A 15,097-nucleotide genomic window follows, 5' to 3' on the forward strand; every position below is an offset into this window, starting at 1 on the left:
CGTATTTTCTTTGAAGTCACTACCTATAAAAATAATATATGAATCAAACCTGCACACGTGTTATACCTGTTATACATATAGCTATATAGTTGACCTTAAAAAACTAGTATCCAAGGCCGGAAAAAATTAAAAATAAATTACATATAATAGTTACTGCAATTAGAAACAGATGGCGCCACTACGAAAGATTAGCTGACGTCTCTATACCAGTATATATAATGTACTCTGTGAATTAATCTATGGACTTGCTTGATCAAGCCGACGCGTCAAGCAAGAAATATAAAATCGCATCAATCGGTTAAATGCATAGAGATAAATGCTTGCTAAATATGTTCTGTGAATGCTTGGCTCTAGCATCAAACAGACGTAAACGGTCAAAATGCTTGACTCAGCAAAAATCTACAGCTTGACCGTCTCGGAACCTCTTAAGTTTTTTTCTGATCGGCGGAGATTCGATTGATGCACCTTGACCGCGAGGCTAGGCGCTTAGAAATATAAATAATAAGAGATTCAGAAGACTCCTACTCGAGACAGTCCTATTATAATATTATGGGTCACATCAGTGCTCTCTTAACTACGGCCCGCGAAAAAGGCTAATATTCGGTCAGCTGAAAAAGGTTGACCCTTTATACTTAATAACTCAAATATTTCTAGATTGTACATCGTGGTCCTTTGGACTACCTAGTGGAGGAGTCAGTGTGGCCCTTCGGCTAAAAAGTTTGGAGGCCCTGGGTTAGGTGATTAGCGAAAAAAGTTTTCTTTAAAATTATAATTCTTTTTTATTTATAAAATTTAGTAGTTTATCCATAAGCATCTTCCGTTTCTCTACTGCAAATATATAATTACAAGCGCTCAGGCTAAGTCTGGCAAGTTTTGATTGTTCAATTCCAAATGTTTCAGCACAGATTTGGTATTCCTGCGAAAGTGATGTTGCAAATACTCCTTTGTCATCAGTCTGTGAAAAGTTTAAAAAAAGTTGAGGGTAGTCGTGGGGAACTTCCCATTTTGGTATTAATGCACACTACTCACTAGTCACTGTACCAGCCATTGAGGTATCATTGTACAGTACGCGGCCGAAAGTAATGATCGGCCTTTAGAATATTTCGGCTTTGTAGAGCGTTGTCTCTGTCTCTCATACCTATATGACGTTTTGTCGGTCTCAAGGACAGAGACAGTGCTCTACAAAACTGCTGTACATATGACTTAATACTTACACATAAAACAATAGGCACATTGGCATTATACAATTCGTTAAAGTGGTGACAGTTATAATCTGGCGTTGATTTTGTATTCACATTACTTGTTAGACATATTTCTGTAAACAAACAAAATAAAATTATTGCATAGGTACTACAATTTATTCTTTTTACATTTGTTCTACCATTAATTGTTATAAGTACAATAGTGTCTGGGTGGAGATCCCATTGGAGTTTCTCAAAAACTTTGAAAAGATACTTAGCATTGACCATAGAATTTTTGATAGAATACTACATTGCAAAATAACTTTATACGCTAGCTTGGGGCTTCATGTAATCATGAAAGCAAATGAATAAATTAACGAAAACGAAGACAGTTTCCCTGTTTACTTATTGACAAATTATTATAGATAGATTATTTTTACTAATTTCAGCCATTTAAATCTATGTTATATTAGTTTCATGATACTATATAAAACTGTGGTTATACGGAGAGATTATTTTTACTAATTTCAGCCATTTAAATCTACGTTATATTAGTTTCATGATACTATATAAAACTGTGGTTATACTAAGAGGCTACATGCAAAATCTCAAATTTCTAGACCTAACAGTTTAGTTGTAATGTAAGTTGGCTTCCACTTTTATTATATTAGAATAGAATACTTCTGATTCCTTCCTAAAGGCTAAAATTATTTATATAGCCTATCTATGGGTTAGAATATATATTAACTGCCTAACAATTAAAAGTGGAATAGTTATACTTTATTTTGTCTTTCTCTGTCATCAGTAATTTGACATTTGAAGGAAAAAGACAAAACAGTATTACTATTCCATGTCTATTTATATATAGAGGGTAAGAATATATCTAAGAAATAAGCTTCATCATCATGATCAACCCATCGCCGGCTCACTACAGAGCACGGGGGTCTCCTCTCAGAGTGAGAAGGGTTTTGGCTATAGTCTACCACGCTGACCATGTGCGGATTAGAAGAATTCACACACCTTTGAGAACATTATGGAGAACTCTCAGGCATGCAAGTTTCCTTACGATGTTTTTTTTCAGCGTTAAAGCAAGTGATATTTAATTAATTAAAACACACAACTCCCCAAAGTTAGAAGTGCGTGCCCGGGATCGAACCCTCGACCTCTGATTAGAAGGCGGACGTCCTAACCACTAGGCCATCACAGCTTATAAGCTAAGAAATAAGCTTACCAACAGGTATTTGGGACTTGCACAGCAATTCCCAGGCGGCATCGATACCACCGAATCGTGGATGTATACAAACACCGTGGCCAATACGCTCAGGTTTAAAATTCAACATTTCAATTACTTCTTGTGGATTGCATATTTCTCCGCAATGTAATGTGATCTGAAATAAAAATTAAGTATTTTGTAAATAGGAAATTAAAATTCCGTTATTTAATTACTACAAATTACTTATTTCAAACATGTGAATGGTTAAACTACCTATACAGGCTTGCACTTGACTGCAAACACACTAAATAGCAAATGGCACAATATGAAATGAAAGATGCATCAATGTGTCCTAATCCTAACCCTGCCTAATTTAAACAAAAATACAAGTTTGGTTAGTAAGCAAATAAGACAAGTACTGGCAATAGTCTTTATTTCGCACAATATGTAAGAATTGAAAAAAACCTATTATTTTACAATTATTTTTTTACAAATAAGCAATTGAAGAGAGGTTTTTACATACTTATACCCGTGCTTATACTTTTCTACTAGTTGGCTAAAGATTATTGAGGCATTAAATACCATAAAGATACTCAGCAATACAAAATAATATATGTAGGTATATACTTTTAAACCAGCATTTCTTGCCCTAGTTAATGGTGGTACAAAATCTTTGAAGTTTCCGATAGCAGGATTACCACTAAGTTCAATGCCAACTACAATATCCGGATATTTTGCGTGATATTCAATAGCATAATCTGCAATTATATCTGCATCTCTTTGAGAGCTACTTCTATTTATTGATACTATGAGACAGGATATGATTGACATGTCTGTGGTGTTCCTGCAATTTATACAATTTTAATTATCAGGAAAGTTAATTCACAAAAATGATGTTCATAAAATTCATCATATTATCTACTAGCGTATGCCCGCGACTTCGTTCGCGTGAACTACACAAATTTCAAACCACAATTTCACCCCCTTAGGAATTGAATTTCAATAAATCCTTTCTTAGCGGATGCCTACGTCATAATAGCTATCTGCATGCCAAATTTCAGCTTGATCCGTGCAGTAGTTTAAGCTGTGCCTTGATAGATCAGTCAGTCAGTCAGTCAGTCACCTTTTCCTTTTATATATTTAAGAAGATGAGAATTGAGAATTTCCGAAAAAAAACTATTTAGCGTATTTTCTTGTGGCCAAAAGGGTTTCCTATAACTTTAGTGTATTTCCGTTTGAGGCTTCATTGTAAGCTGTTATCACTTATCACTCGTGAAGATTGGTGACATGCATTAACTTGTCAATAAACGGAAGAAATCTTACATAGAATCATATAAACTAAGTATGTATCCATAAGAGAGCTATCTATTAAGCAAATAAAACTGAGCCATTAGCACAAATAATACAAGTGCCTTACAGCATAGTCTGGACAATGGTTTCAATATATTCGCTGATTGTCATATGGGGTGTTTGGCGAGGTGTACTTCTCAGCTCAATGTAGCAGCACCCGTCGTCTTCAAATTCTTTAAGTGTTGATGCAGTCGCCTTAGCAAGCGTCTCTTTAGTGCTTGTTAGCGCATGTGCAATGTTGAATACTTGGAAACAACTGTAAAATAATTAAACACCTGTTTAGAAATGATACTAATTATTTGTGTAAATAATTTAAAAAAAAGAAGTTTTGGTTTCTCTTAGTTTAACGTTAAATACCTAATGTACCATTAAGTAACATATTATTCACTTACTCAGCCAAGTTTCTTGTGTCACCTGCACCTATTTGAAATTCGTCTAGAAAAGCATTAGATGTATCAGCCATTCCATTATCAGCTAGACACCGTTGCAGTTGAAGCATGGTTGAGCGACTCAAAGAGCCATTTAGATGAGCATGCAACTCCTGGCAAAGAATAATAAAGAAAAGATAATCTAATAGTGTTCCAAAAAAATTAAGTAGGTACTTAGTAATGTTTTGTTTAACAATTGTAGAATAATTCTTACTAATTTGGGCAGTTCACGGCAAAATTTATGCAGTCCCATTTTATTTATTTATGAACTTTAAAAAGAGGCATCACAGAAGGCACGATTTCAATTTTTGTCACTTTTGTCAGGTTTCCGTGGGTTTCCGGCTTTCCGGATTCCGTCCATAGATTACAGTCTACAGATAACTCACTAACTTGACTATTTTTTTTGCAACTAGCTTTACGGCTCTGGATTCTAGCTTTTTTGACTGTGAAATAGTAGCAGTTTTCGTTGTGCACATGTGCGCAGTGCGTGATTTGTGCATATTTTGAACAACTGCACATGTTTAGCCTATGCAAAATGCAAAAAATAAAAGCAAAGCACAATTAATATAAAAGTTTGTTTTGACGTAGGCGTGGACGTAGGTAGGTAGACTAGACAGAGCACCTTTAATAGGGATACTACGTATAGACAGAGCTTAGAGAATCTGTAATCTCTGTCTACGGCAAAGAATTTGGTTGTACTCAAGGATGTAGCCATGTACTACCTACCCATCCCATCGACATACCTAGTAGTCTCTGTGCTAGTTATAGTACTTCCAACTTCTTTGGTACAACCTTTTATTACTGGTCGGTGATGTAGGTACTAACCGGTGGTACTAACGTACAATATGGTCTACGGTTTTCCGTTTTTGATTTATTTATTTTCTTTCGACAAAGTGAACTGTGAACACAGACTGTGAAGAAGAAAATATTGTTTTACCTAACTAAATATTAAAATGTCAAAAATATGCGTTTTTCTCTCACTAACCCTAGCCCTGTTTATTAATAGCGAACAAAATACTCCTATAGTGATAACAACATGGAATTTTGTCAATTCTACAATTACCGGTAAGAAATTATTGCTATGGAAATCCCTGAAAGTTTACTGATACAATACCATGTAGGTATACCTGACTGTTCTAATATTACTAACAACGTTACTGTTTTAATTGTTTATTAATATTACTACTATAGCTTGGAATATTCTAAAGCAAGGAGGCTATTCTCTGGATGCGATTGAGAGGGGAACATCAATTTGCGAGGAGCAGCAGTGTGATGGAACTGTGGGTTACGGAGGAAGCCCCGACGAAGATGGTGAAACTACACTTGACGCTCTTATAATGGACGGGTAATAAGAAAACTACCTTACTTACAAAAAAAAGTAACTTTTACAAAAGTGTGTTTGTTTGTATTTTAATCACGTCACAAAGAAGCAACGGATCAACGTGATTTTCTCCATGGGTATAGTTAAAGACTTGGTGATATAGGTGAGCGAAAATCAAAGAGCTCCCATGAGCTTTTTAAAAACCTAAATTCACATGCAAAAAGTCAGGCATCAGCTAGTAATCTACTAAATATCAAAATATTTACATTAGTAGGTGGTATTTGTAACACAATTTTTAGAGAAACTTAGTCTATTTTTTCAATTAAATGATATATTTTGCAGGAGAACAATGAATGTTGGTGCAGTTGCAGCCCTCAGACGAGTTAAACACGCTGCCTCGGTTGCGAGGCATGTTTTAGAGCACACAAAGCATTCTATTCTAGTTGGAGAGTTGGCGACACAATTTGCTGTGCAAATGGGTTTCCATGAAGAAACTTTAACAACACCAGATTCTAAAAGAATGTGGCTTAAATGGTACTACAGGGATCATTGTCAACCAAATTTTTGGATGGTTTGTAATGAACCTACCTACTTGTTGTCGTATAATGTTTGATACAGAAGGTACAGAAGGTAAGGTTGGTTGAATTGATACAAGCAACAAGTTCCTACAATCCACCAAAATTAAAAAAACACAAATCTGTATGGTACAATGTGCAGCATGCAACACCCTTTCTCCCATTACTAAACATGCAGATCACACAAATCTTCTAAAGCACACTCAATATACATTTTATTCTGAAACAGATCATTACACCACCTGCAGTCTAATTTTCCTTATACTTCCCAATCTTTAAGGTTGCCTGGTAGAGATCGCTAATTAGCGATAAGGCCGCCTTTTGTATCTTCCTTCTGTCTGGGTTTTTTATTCTTTAATGTAATCCTTTTTGTGGTTGTGCAAATAAAGTGTATTATTATTATTATTATCATAAGAAAACGTAGACTACAATGCACAATTGCAAAGTGACTCTGTTTTAATTAAGCTTGTTGCTATCATGGACTTCCGTAAAGTAATTCCTGCTTCTATCCAACATTTTAATATGTTTGAGTTTATTTATAAAATGTAATAATTTGCTTTTAGTTTGTGGCCTTCGTAATTATCCTTGACATACTAAAACAATATCTTAAGTACTACAAGATGGTTTGAAGATCTGAATCACTTCAAGATTCATTTATCTTATCACAGGGTGTCACACCTGATCCGAGCAAGTTTTGTGGGCCGTATAGCAAGATGGATCACTTTAGGCACAAATATTACAATTGGCTGCCCATAAAAGTTGATAGATTTAACCATGACACAATTGGAATGGTCGCCATTGATAGAAAAGGTGATGTAGCGGCTGGTACTTCAACAAATGGAGCTAAATTTAAAATTCCTGGGTAAGTTTGTGTATGCATTGTGGCTAATTTTGCACTATCTATAAACTAAATTGACATGTCTAATGTTTCATAATGCTCTCTGTGGAAAAGGATAGCACTAGTTTTAGACCTGTCAATTTAGTTTAGAGATACAACAGAATTAACCACACTGTATATTATTTTAATCGATATAAATATAGATTTTAATAGATATAGGTATAAGACCATTGCTGCCTTGATTAATAAGTCAATTAATTCTGTTGTAGACAATCTCTCAACTAAATTAAAATGACAGGTCTAAATATATTGCTCTGTCTTTCATAATGCTTTGTATGAAAAAGAATAGCACTAGATTAAGACCAAGTAAATTTAGTATAGAGATTAATTACAATTTACAACAGAAACAGCCGAATGGATTTGGGATCCTTACCTACTGAAAATACCTACTTACCAGTGACAAAGGAATATTTTTGGCCAGTGAGATGAAGAAATATAAAAAACCTTACAAGAAAATATATAAAAAACTTTCTCTGGGGCCGCCACTAGTATATAGGTATATGGTCACTAAGTACAGAGTCTTGTTTAAATTGGTTCCACAGGTTTTCCGCAATATGGCGAGGTGCTTTATTTTTCTGGTCAGGCTAGTCTTTAGTTTTTCTAGTTATGGAATCTAAATTCCATGACAAAAGCACTTGTAAAAGTTTAGAATAAAAATATATTCTATTCTATTCTAATCCATGAGTATCTTATGACTGCAACCAACTTAATATAATGATGTTTATTTACTATTTTCAGGAGAGTTGGAGATTCTCCGATCCCAGGGTCAGGTGCTTACGCAGACAATACTGTAGGTGGGGCTACTGCAACTGGTGATGGTGATATCATGCTTAGGTTCCTACCTAGGTAAATATTATTATTAATATTGTACTAATAATATTAATGCACTATAATATATGTGAGTTCCGCCTCCACCATTCTACCACAGAACAGTGAGGAATTACAAACATTGGCATTTTTATGTGGTCGACATCCTATCTATTTGCACAAAACTCAACATTTTACATACCAACCTCTAAGATGTAAATTTGTCCTTTCGGTGTCCATATTTCCTGCCACATATTATAATCCAAACAATACCTTCTAGGCAAGAGTGAATAGTCATCTAGGCAAGCACACAATATAGACTTCATCCTTGCTTTTTACTAAGCATGATTGTTCTCAAGTGCAAGCCTATTCAAATCAAATCAAATCATATCTAATAAGGCTAGCTTTAAGTTTTATTGTAATACTAGCTTATGCCAGCGACTTCCCCCTTAGGGGTTGAATTTTCAAAAATCTTTTCTTAGCGGACTCCTACATCATAATAGCTATCTTCATGCCAAATTTCAGCCAGATCCATCACCTTTTTGTTTTATATATTTAGATTTTCATTAAAAAAAATCATGAGAAACCCTTGTCTCCAAATATTCTGATAATACTGTGTATTGCCAACTCATATTGACCGCAATGTCTGCCATAACCATAATATATGTTGAGCTATTACCACTTTGATGTTGATAAATTAAAATTTAGCCTAACTTATATACCTACATTTTTAGTTTTCTAGCTGTCGAAGAAATGCGTCGCGGTGCATCACCCACAGAAGCTGCTAGAACAGCCATAAACCGAATAGCGACTCACTATCCTGACTTCATGGGCGCTGTAATCGCTCTCAGTATCGACGGTGCATACGGCGCAGCCTGCCATGGTTTGGGTGATGAACCATTCCCCTTCGTAGTTCAAGACATCACAATGCATAAATATAAAATAGAAACTGTCAATTGTTCGTGGCCATTGCACTAAGTTTTAACACTGTGGGATACTTAATTTTCCATTCACTCGATAACTATGAAAGTGAAAAGGAATGAATGATAGAACTTGCGCCTTTTTGTTGTATTGTATTATATATACTTATATACAAAAAACTGGCCAAGTGCGAGTCAGACTCGCGCACCGAGGGTTCCGTACTAAATTCGTATTTTTTGACATTTTGCACGATAAATCAAAAACTAATGCATAAAAATAAATAAAAATCTGTTTTATTATGTACATGTAAAGCCTTTTTATATCATACCCCACTTGGTATACTAAACCTTACTTTGAAAGTTGAAAATAGGTACTAATTATGAGTTCATGGAACACATTTTTCTTGTGTTGTAACCATAAGTACACGATTTTCATATTTTTCCCCTTATGTTACCTGCCAAATTTCATCATTCTAGGTCAACGGGAAGTACTCTATAGGTTTCTTGACAAACACGACAGACAACAAAGTGATCCTATAAGGGTTCTGTTTTTCCTTTTGAACCCTAAAAACACAAACAGAAATGATGGCAGGGTAATTTTGTAATTTTTACAAAATAGTCAAATATATACGATAATTTAGGACTTATGTTGTTGAAATAATAGAGTATCACAGGGTATAATTATTAGAACACTAGCAAACTCTTAAAGTCAATATTGTACTACCTAACGCAATCCAATATCAATAACCATTTGTCTTATACTTGTAATTTTTGTGATTTATTATTTTTCAAACCCGCAATGTATAGCGTGCAAAACTCGGGGTCAATGCCCCGCCTACGATGCAGCATTGACCCCGCGGTACCTATCTACGGAACGTTCGTTGTCCTCTATCATCAGTCAGATGTTTTATTTGCTTTTAAATATATATTTTTTAATATTTTTATCGCGTTTTTTGTGGTATCTTATCAGTAATCATCAGTGCTATCACCAGTCTTTGTTTTTGCTAGTGGTCAAGTAAAATTTCAGCCTGCATAGTGTATAATTGTTATTTTATGAATTAAGTAACTACTATTTCTATTTTTTAACAATGATTCGTTTTAAGAAAGTAGATTGATTTGTTATTTATTTTTAATTTTAACGTGTTCAAAATGTATCAACCCCGAAAATAGTAGTTTATGAAACGGCTGCATGATGGGAGATATTAAAAAGCGAGTTGCGAGTTTAAAAAACGAGCCGCAGGCGAGTTTTCGAATAGTATCACACGAGTGTTTTAATATAATTATATAGTTTCATACACTACTTTATCTAAACCCATATTATTTTACAATCCAAACTATAAAATCTTGGTAACATATTTTGTCAAAACTCATAAGCTTTTTCTTGATAAATAGGAAAGATTGCAGGAAAAAAGAAGTAAAATTATTCACTGTATTTATGCCCTACCATGTGTAGATTTTCCATCACAATAAAGTTTATGAACAACAGAAATAGTGAATTAGTTATTTAATGTTATTAATAAATCCATGCTAATATTATAAATGTGAAAGTGTGTCTGTCTGTCTGTCTGCTAGCCTTTCACGGCCCATCCGTTCTACCGATTTTGACTAAATTTGGTAGAGATAGCTTTCATCGGGGCTACTTTTTATACCGGATCCAATGGGATTTTTAAAAGAAAAATCCACGCGGACGAAGTCGCGGCCATCATATAGTTTGTCATATAAAAAATATGTTTTTAAAGTGGCTAGAAGTGGAAAAATTCAATCGCGTCCACCGACCAGAAAAGCGCGTCTTCGAAATGTCAAAATATCGAAATCTAGCGACTAAAGTCAATAATTTGGTACCTAACACTGATCATAGATAAAATAGCCACAGCACACGTCTCCGTCGTAGATAGAGTAATAAAGGTAGATGCAGGAACGTTTGCTTTCTCATTCGCACTAAAAAGAGAGCACAGATAAAGTTACTAATGTGATAAACAGAGACGCAGCTAACCTATTTTTGGTCCCTTATCGTGTAACTGGTTTTTTTCAAGAATACACACAAGAAGTTGCAAAAAAAACTTTGAGAATTCGTGGCGTAATTGTATTTCTCATGAGTTATTTACTTGTTTTCACATAAAAAACGTTTAATACAAATATTGTTGATCGGTTAATACAAATATTTGACTACTAAACAATGGTAATAATTGTCGTGTTATTCATCGTTACGTCGTGCTATCGCTATCTCATACGCATTACACAGTACTTACATCTACCTATTATTATATCTACGGTCTCCGTAAACCTGACTCGGACGAGGCCATGATTTTAAAGCTTGAAACATTCTATCACCACGCAATCCGACATGGCGTGTCGACACCTGACGTATGCCGTGCACATATAATAGTCATTTTAAAGGTGAACTATACAGTGCGAGCGACAAGGCTCTCTTGGCACTTGAATGACATTGACTGGTAGGTAGTCAGTGTGTGAGGGGTGTACTAAGTACTTGCCACAAAAAATAGGAAACCATATTACATATTTGGATTTAGTTGTTTGCAAAGCCTAAAATTATTTATGTTAATAAAATTAATTATGTATGCCTATATATCTATTTATATATATATATATATATATATATATAACTACATTGCGACTCCCCGTCTTACAGTTCTATAAGTTCTTAAGTATGGGTTGCCTGGAAGAGATCACTTTAGTGATAAGGTCGCCCTTTGTTTTTTAAGTGTATCCTGTATTCTTACTCTCTGTAATTTTAGTAACAATAAAGTTGTTTTAAATTTAAATTAAATTAAATTATTGATTTGCTACTGTCCAATCGGTTTAAACCAATGTACCTACTTACTGACTGTACTTAACTATCTACTTCGCTAAACTTTTGACCAGTGTAAATTGGGTCTAACCATTTTCGGTCATACATTCATATATTCTGTAATTTGTGGTCTATCTTCGCTCATCAATCATCATTCGGTCGGTGATTTTGGCTTCAGCCATTTTGTATTTGACCGTCTTGTTAAGCTCACGGTTCAACGTAAGTCCTACTTTTCCTATTTATTTTCGTTATAGTTTTACTCAATTTATTTGGAAGTTTATCATTTAATTTAGGGAATAAGTATTATATATTCATTACACATATTATTTTAACATTAATATGTACCATGACAATTCTGTAGTCAGAATAACCTTATCAACACGTGGTCCATTTTATAAGCATTTTATGATGAGCATTTAAAACTAATTCATTCGTGGTATCTACCATAGTGTTTACACGGTGATGGCCCTAACGCGTCTGATTCATCATTATTTTCCGTGTACTAAATTGTATAATATTATGTTCAGTTTCTCATTTTTGAATACTTATGCATTTACAGAATGGCGGACGCAGCTCCTGCCGGTGGACGTGGCGGTTTTCGCGGTGGCTTTGGATCTCGTGGCGGTGACAGGGGCCGTGGGGGTCCACGTGGACGCGGCCGTGGTCGCGGTCGAGGTCGTGGCCGCGGAAAGGAAGACCAAAAGGAATGGGTGCCTGTAACCAAGCTGGGTCGCCTCGTGCGCGAAGGAAAGATAGACAAACTCGAGAGCATCTACCTATTCTCTCTGCCCATAAAAGAGTTCGAAATCATTGACTTCTTCCTTGGCGCATCTTTGAATGATGAAGTACTAAAAATTATGCCAGTACAAAAGCAAACCAGGGCCGGTCAGCGTACCCGTTTCAAGGCCTTTGTGGCTATCGGAGACAACAATGGACACATTGGCCTTGGTGTTAAATGCAGCAAAGAAGTGGCGACTGCCATTAGAGGCGCTATTATCTTGGCCAAGCTATCAGTGCTTCCTGTCCGTAGGGGCTACTGGGGTAACAAGATTGGCAAACCGCACACTGTACCATGCAAGGTAACTTACAGCTAGAATTAATAAATTTTAAATTAGTTTTTACTTGATGATGAGAAATTAATAATCATTTCATTCGTGGTATCCTCTTGAGGCAAGTCCTATGAAGCTCTGTTGTGTCTGATTTTAAATGTTGACAGCAATTGGTTGTATATGTTAAATTATCATTGCTAATACTGTGTCTCACTTGTTCTCAGGTCACTGGCAAGTGTGGTTCTGTAACAGTGCGGTTGATCCCAGCTCCCCGTGGTACTGGTATTGTGTCTGCCCCAGTTCCTAAGAAGCTGCTACAGATGGCTGGAGTACAAGATTGTTATACATCGGCTCGTGGTTCCACTGGCACTCTTGGAAACTTTGCCAAGGCTACATATGCAGCCATAGCTAAGACATACGCCTACCTTACTCCTGACCTGTGGAGGGATATCCCACTGACAAAGTCACCATACTCTGAATTCAAAGTTTAAATATTGATTAAATGTCTTGAACAAAATAATTTTTTTTTGCTACTATCTCTTAAGGCTTCCTTACCTTTCTTTAACCTAACTAAAGACTAAGCCTTGAGTGCTTGACTGCCTGTCTGTCAATCACCGGGCTGTATCTGGTGAACTGTAATGGTAGTTTGTCATTGTGAGTATTTCTATCGATGTTAATTTTAAACTACCTATTATGGTTCATGACAGCCCACTGCAACTGATAAGATGGACGGACGGACATCGGCGAATGTTTTTCTTTCAGTCAGTTCTTGCTTTACACAAAGGCTACTGAACTTGTGGTAACGTCGTTTACATTGGTCATTGCGTAGGTAAGTGTGCATGTGTGTCTGACCAATCAGTCCTGAGCATTGATGTTGGAATTATTCTAGGGTCGTCCTGAGCAAGCGCTGTCAAACGCACACAGTGTACCTTACATATACCAATATGACTTAAACACAATCATGAGTCAGTGGCCTTCGTGAAATGCATTTTCACAATATTTTGACAGATTCCTAATACAAAAACTCAATCTCAATGTGAAAGTTGAAATTAGTTTTTCTGGCAGTCTTAACTAATATTTTGTTTTACGGGATGTTGATTTAAATTAGAGTAAAAACATTGCTATAAACCTGCTATTCAGGTAAGTAGGTAGGTAGATATTTCATTTATTTGGAATAGCTTCTTTCAAATAAAAATCACTGCAAAAAATTGGTTTCATGTTTTATTAAAATCTTTAACTTCTTTTTCAAATAAGTCTATGGTGTGATCGCATACTTTCTGTAAATCTTTGAGCCCTCTTTTCAAAACTTCTAAAGCTGGAATTTCATTAGTTTGTATCCTAAAATGCATTTTAGCCTCAGCGGGGTGAGGCACTGTGTATCCACAAAACTGGACATCTTCACTGGAACAAAAATGAAAAAGTTAATCAAGGAAGAAGCAGTTTATCTATTGAGTTAGAACTGAATCTAATTTGATTGTATATTCGTTTCTATTTACAACTTCATTTACATGGCATTTGATGGCACAGGGTAAATCTTATCAAATACATACTGGCACATACATTGAGTATCATATTAAACAAGACACATTGTTGGTACTGCAAAAACATACACTGTTTTAACATGTGAATGGTTTTAATAACTTTGTGTATGCCATTTGGTAGGATTCCTACTCCTAAAGTGCTCAATTTTTCATGCATGCAAATTAAGCATGAATAGACCTATATTCTAATTCGAATATTGGTTAAATACTTACTATCTATCTATTATACATTTTAACGCATTTCCCAATGTGTGGCTTTCATCTTGGAAGACGTATGTCCGACAGGTCGCTCTCGAATCCTCGTCCCCTGGTAGCTGTTATGTATGAATTTATGATTAATAAACTAATAATAATTTATGATCTTATATTATTTCTCAGAAATGTTTCATGTTTACCTCGGAAATCTTCATATTTTATGCAATATTTGAAATCATAAATTGTCTCAACACAGTACGGTTTTGAATCTTGAACACTATTTTACTTAAAAAAATAATAGTTTCAACTTCTATTCACTTAGGTTCTGTTGTGATTTTATATCTGTTTTCATATTTTTTCTTTAATATTTAAAAAATTGAGCAAAATTTTTGAAATCAGCGATGGTTTTGACATTTATTTAATTTATTTGACGCATCAGCATCACTGACGCATTTGACATCGTAGATAGAGTAGTAAAGCTAGATAAAGGAACGTTTGCCTTCTCATTCACACTAAAAAGATAGCACAGATAAAGTTACTAATGTGATAAACAGAGACGCAGCTAACCTATTTTTCTGTTTTTGCAAAACAAACCATGAGAATTCGTGGTGTGATTGTATTTTGTTATTCATCGTTACGTCGTGCTATCGCTATCTCATACGCGGTTACAGAGTACTTCAATCTAGCTTTTTTACTAAATCTACGTATCACATTCACGTGTTCACAACACGATCACGATCAAGGTTTCCACCATAGAGACAGGAATAATCTCTATGGTAACCACTTACGCACGTTTACAATGTTACCCGT

General features: G+C 35.2%; 4 protein-coding genes across 5 annotated transcripts; 2 read left to right on the forward strand and 2 right to left on the reverse strand.

Moving 5' to 3' along the window:
* Window positions 1–754: 754 nt before the first annotated feature.
* Window positions 755–4,534, reverse strand: Ada (adenosine deaminase-like protein). Its single transcript, XM_034969867.2, has 7 exons — window positions 4,387–4,534; window positions 4,137–4,285; window positions 3,812–4,000; window positions 3,022–3,238; window positions 2,413–2,569; window positions 1,215–1,315; window positions 755–955 (listed from the first exon to the last, which is right to left on the reverse strand). The coding sequence occupies exons 1-7, from the start codon at window positions 4,423–4,425 to the stop codon at window positions 767–769; spliced, it is 1,041 nt and encodes a 346-aa protein (XP_034825758.1). The 5' UTR covers window positions 4,426–4,534; the 3' UTR covers window positions 755–766.
* A 502-nt stretch (window positions 4,535–5,036) lies between these two features.
* Window positions 5,037–10,182, forward strand: LOC117983345 (N(4)-(Beta-N-acetylglucosaminyl)-L-asparaginase). 2 transcript variants are annotated; one of them, XM_034969865.2, is made up of 6 exons: window positions 5,037–5,237; window positions 5,364–5,517; window positions 5,836–6,064; window positions 6,737–6,930; window positions 7,705–7,812; window positions 8,508–10,182. In XM_034969865.2, exons 1-6 carry the CDS (start codon window positions 5,126–5,128, stop codon window positions 8,749–8,751), a joined length of 1,041 nt encoding a protein of 346 aa, XP_034825756.1. In that variant the 5' UTR covers window positions 5,037–5,125; the 3' UTR covers window positions 8,752–10,182. The 2 variants fall into 2 exon arrangements, with proteins under 2 accessions (XP_034825756.1, XP_034825757.1); XM_034969866.2 differs by having other exon boundaries at window positions 8,516–8,699.
* Window positions 10,183–11,564: 1,382 nt separating this feature from the next.
* On the forward strand, window positions 11,565–13,071 carry RpS2 (ribosomal protein S2). The gene is made up of 3 exons (XM_034969868.2): window positions 11,565–11,721; window positions 12,062–12,581; window positions 12,776–13,071. Exons 2-3 carry the CDS (start codon window positions 12,063–12,065, stop codon window positions 13,040–13,042), a joined length of 786 nt encoding a protein of 261 aa, XP_034825759.1. The 5' UTR covers window positions 11,565–11,721; window position 12,062; the 3' UTR covers window positions 13,043–13,071.
* A 688-nt stretch (window positions 13,072–13,759) lies between these two features.
* Polr1D (RNA polymerases I and III subunit AC2 l(2)37Cg) lies at window positions 13,760–14,734 on the reverse strand. Its single transcript, XM_034969870.2, has 3 exons — window positions 14,488–14,734; window positions 14,306–14,406; window positions 13,760–13,952 (listed from the first exon to the last, which is right to left on the reverse strand). Exons 1-3 carry the CDS (start codon window positions 14,500–14,502, stop codon window positions 13,766–13,768), a joined length of 303 nt encoding a protein of 100 aa, XP_034825761.1. The 5' UTR covers window positions 14,503–14,734; the 3' UTR covers window positions 13,760–13,765.
* Between the last annotated feature and the right edge of the window lie 363 nt (window positions 14,735–15,097).

The sequence above is a fragment of the Maniola hyperantus genome, chromosome 6, assembly GCF_902806685.2.
Source record: "Maniola hyperantus chromosome 6, iAphHyp1.2, whole genome shotgun sequence".
Taxonomy (NCBI): domain Eukaryota; kingdom Metazoa; phylum Arthropoda; class Insecta; order Lepidoptera; family Nymphalidae; genus Maniola; species Maniola hyperantus.

Bases quoted from the DNA above. Each gene is read 5' to 3' on its own strand.
- Ada (XM_034969867.2), bottom strand. From the start codon at position 4,425: ATGGGACTGCATAAATTTTGCCGTGAACTGCCCAAATTA. The intron at 4,001-4,136 runs GTAAGTGAATAA...ATTATTTTACAG, and splicing joins GACACAAGAAACTTGGCTGA to TTGTTTCCAAGTATTCAACA. The intron at 2,570-3,021 runs GTATATACCTAC...TTTTTATTTCAG, and splicing joins CAAGAAATGCTGGTTTAAAA to ATCACATTACATTGCGGAGA.
- LOC117983345 (XM_034969865.2), top strand. From the start codon at position 5,126: ATGTCAAAAATATGCGTTTTTCTCTCACTAACCCTAGCCCTGTTTATT. The intron at 5,518-5,835 runs GTAATAAGAAAA...TATATTTTGCAG, and splicing joins GACGCTCTTATAATGGACGG to GAGAACAATGAATGTTGGTG. The intron at 6,065-6,736 runs GTTTGTAATGAA...ATCTTATCACAG, and splicing joins GTCAACCAAATTTTTGGATG to GGTGTCACACCTGATCCGAG.
- RpS2 (XM_034969868.2), top strand. From the start codon at position 12,063: ATGGCGGACGCAGCTCCTGCCGGTGGACGTGGCGGTTTTCGCGGTGGC. The intron at 12,582-12,775 runs GTAACTTACAGC...ACTTGTTCTCAG, and splicing joins CGCACACTGTACCATGCAAG to GTCACTGGCAAGTGTGGTTC.
- Polr1D (XM_034969870.2), bottom strand. The intron at 13,953-14,305 runs GTAAGTATTTAA...TTTTTGTTCCAG, and splicing joins AAATGTATAATAGATAGATA to TGAAGATGTCCAGTTTTGTG.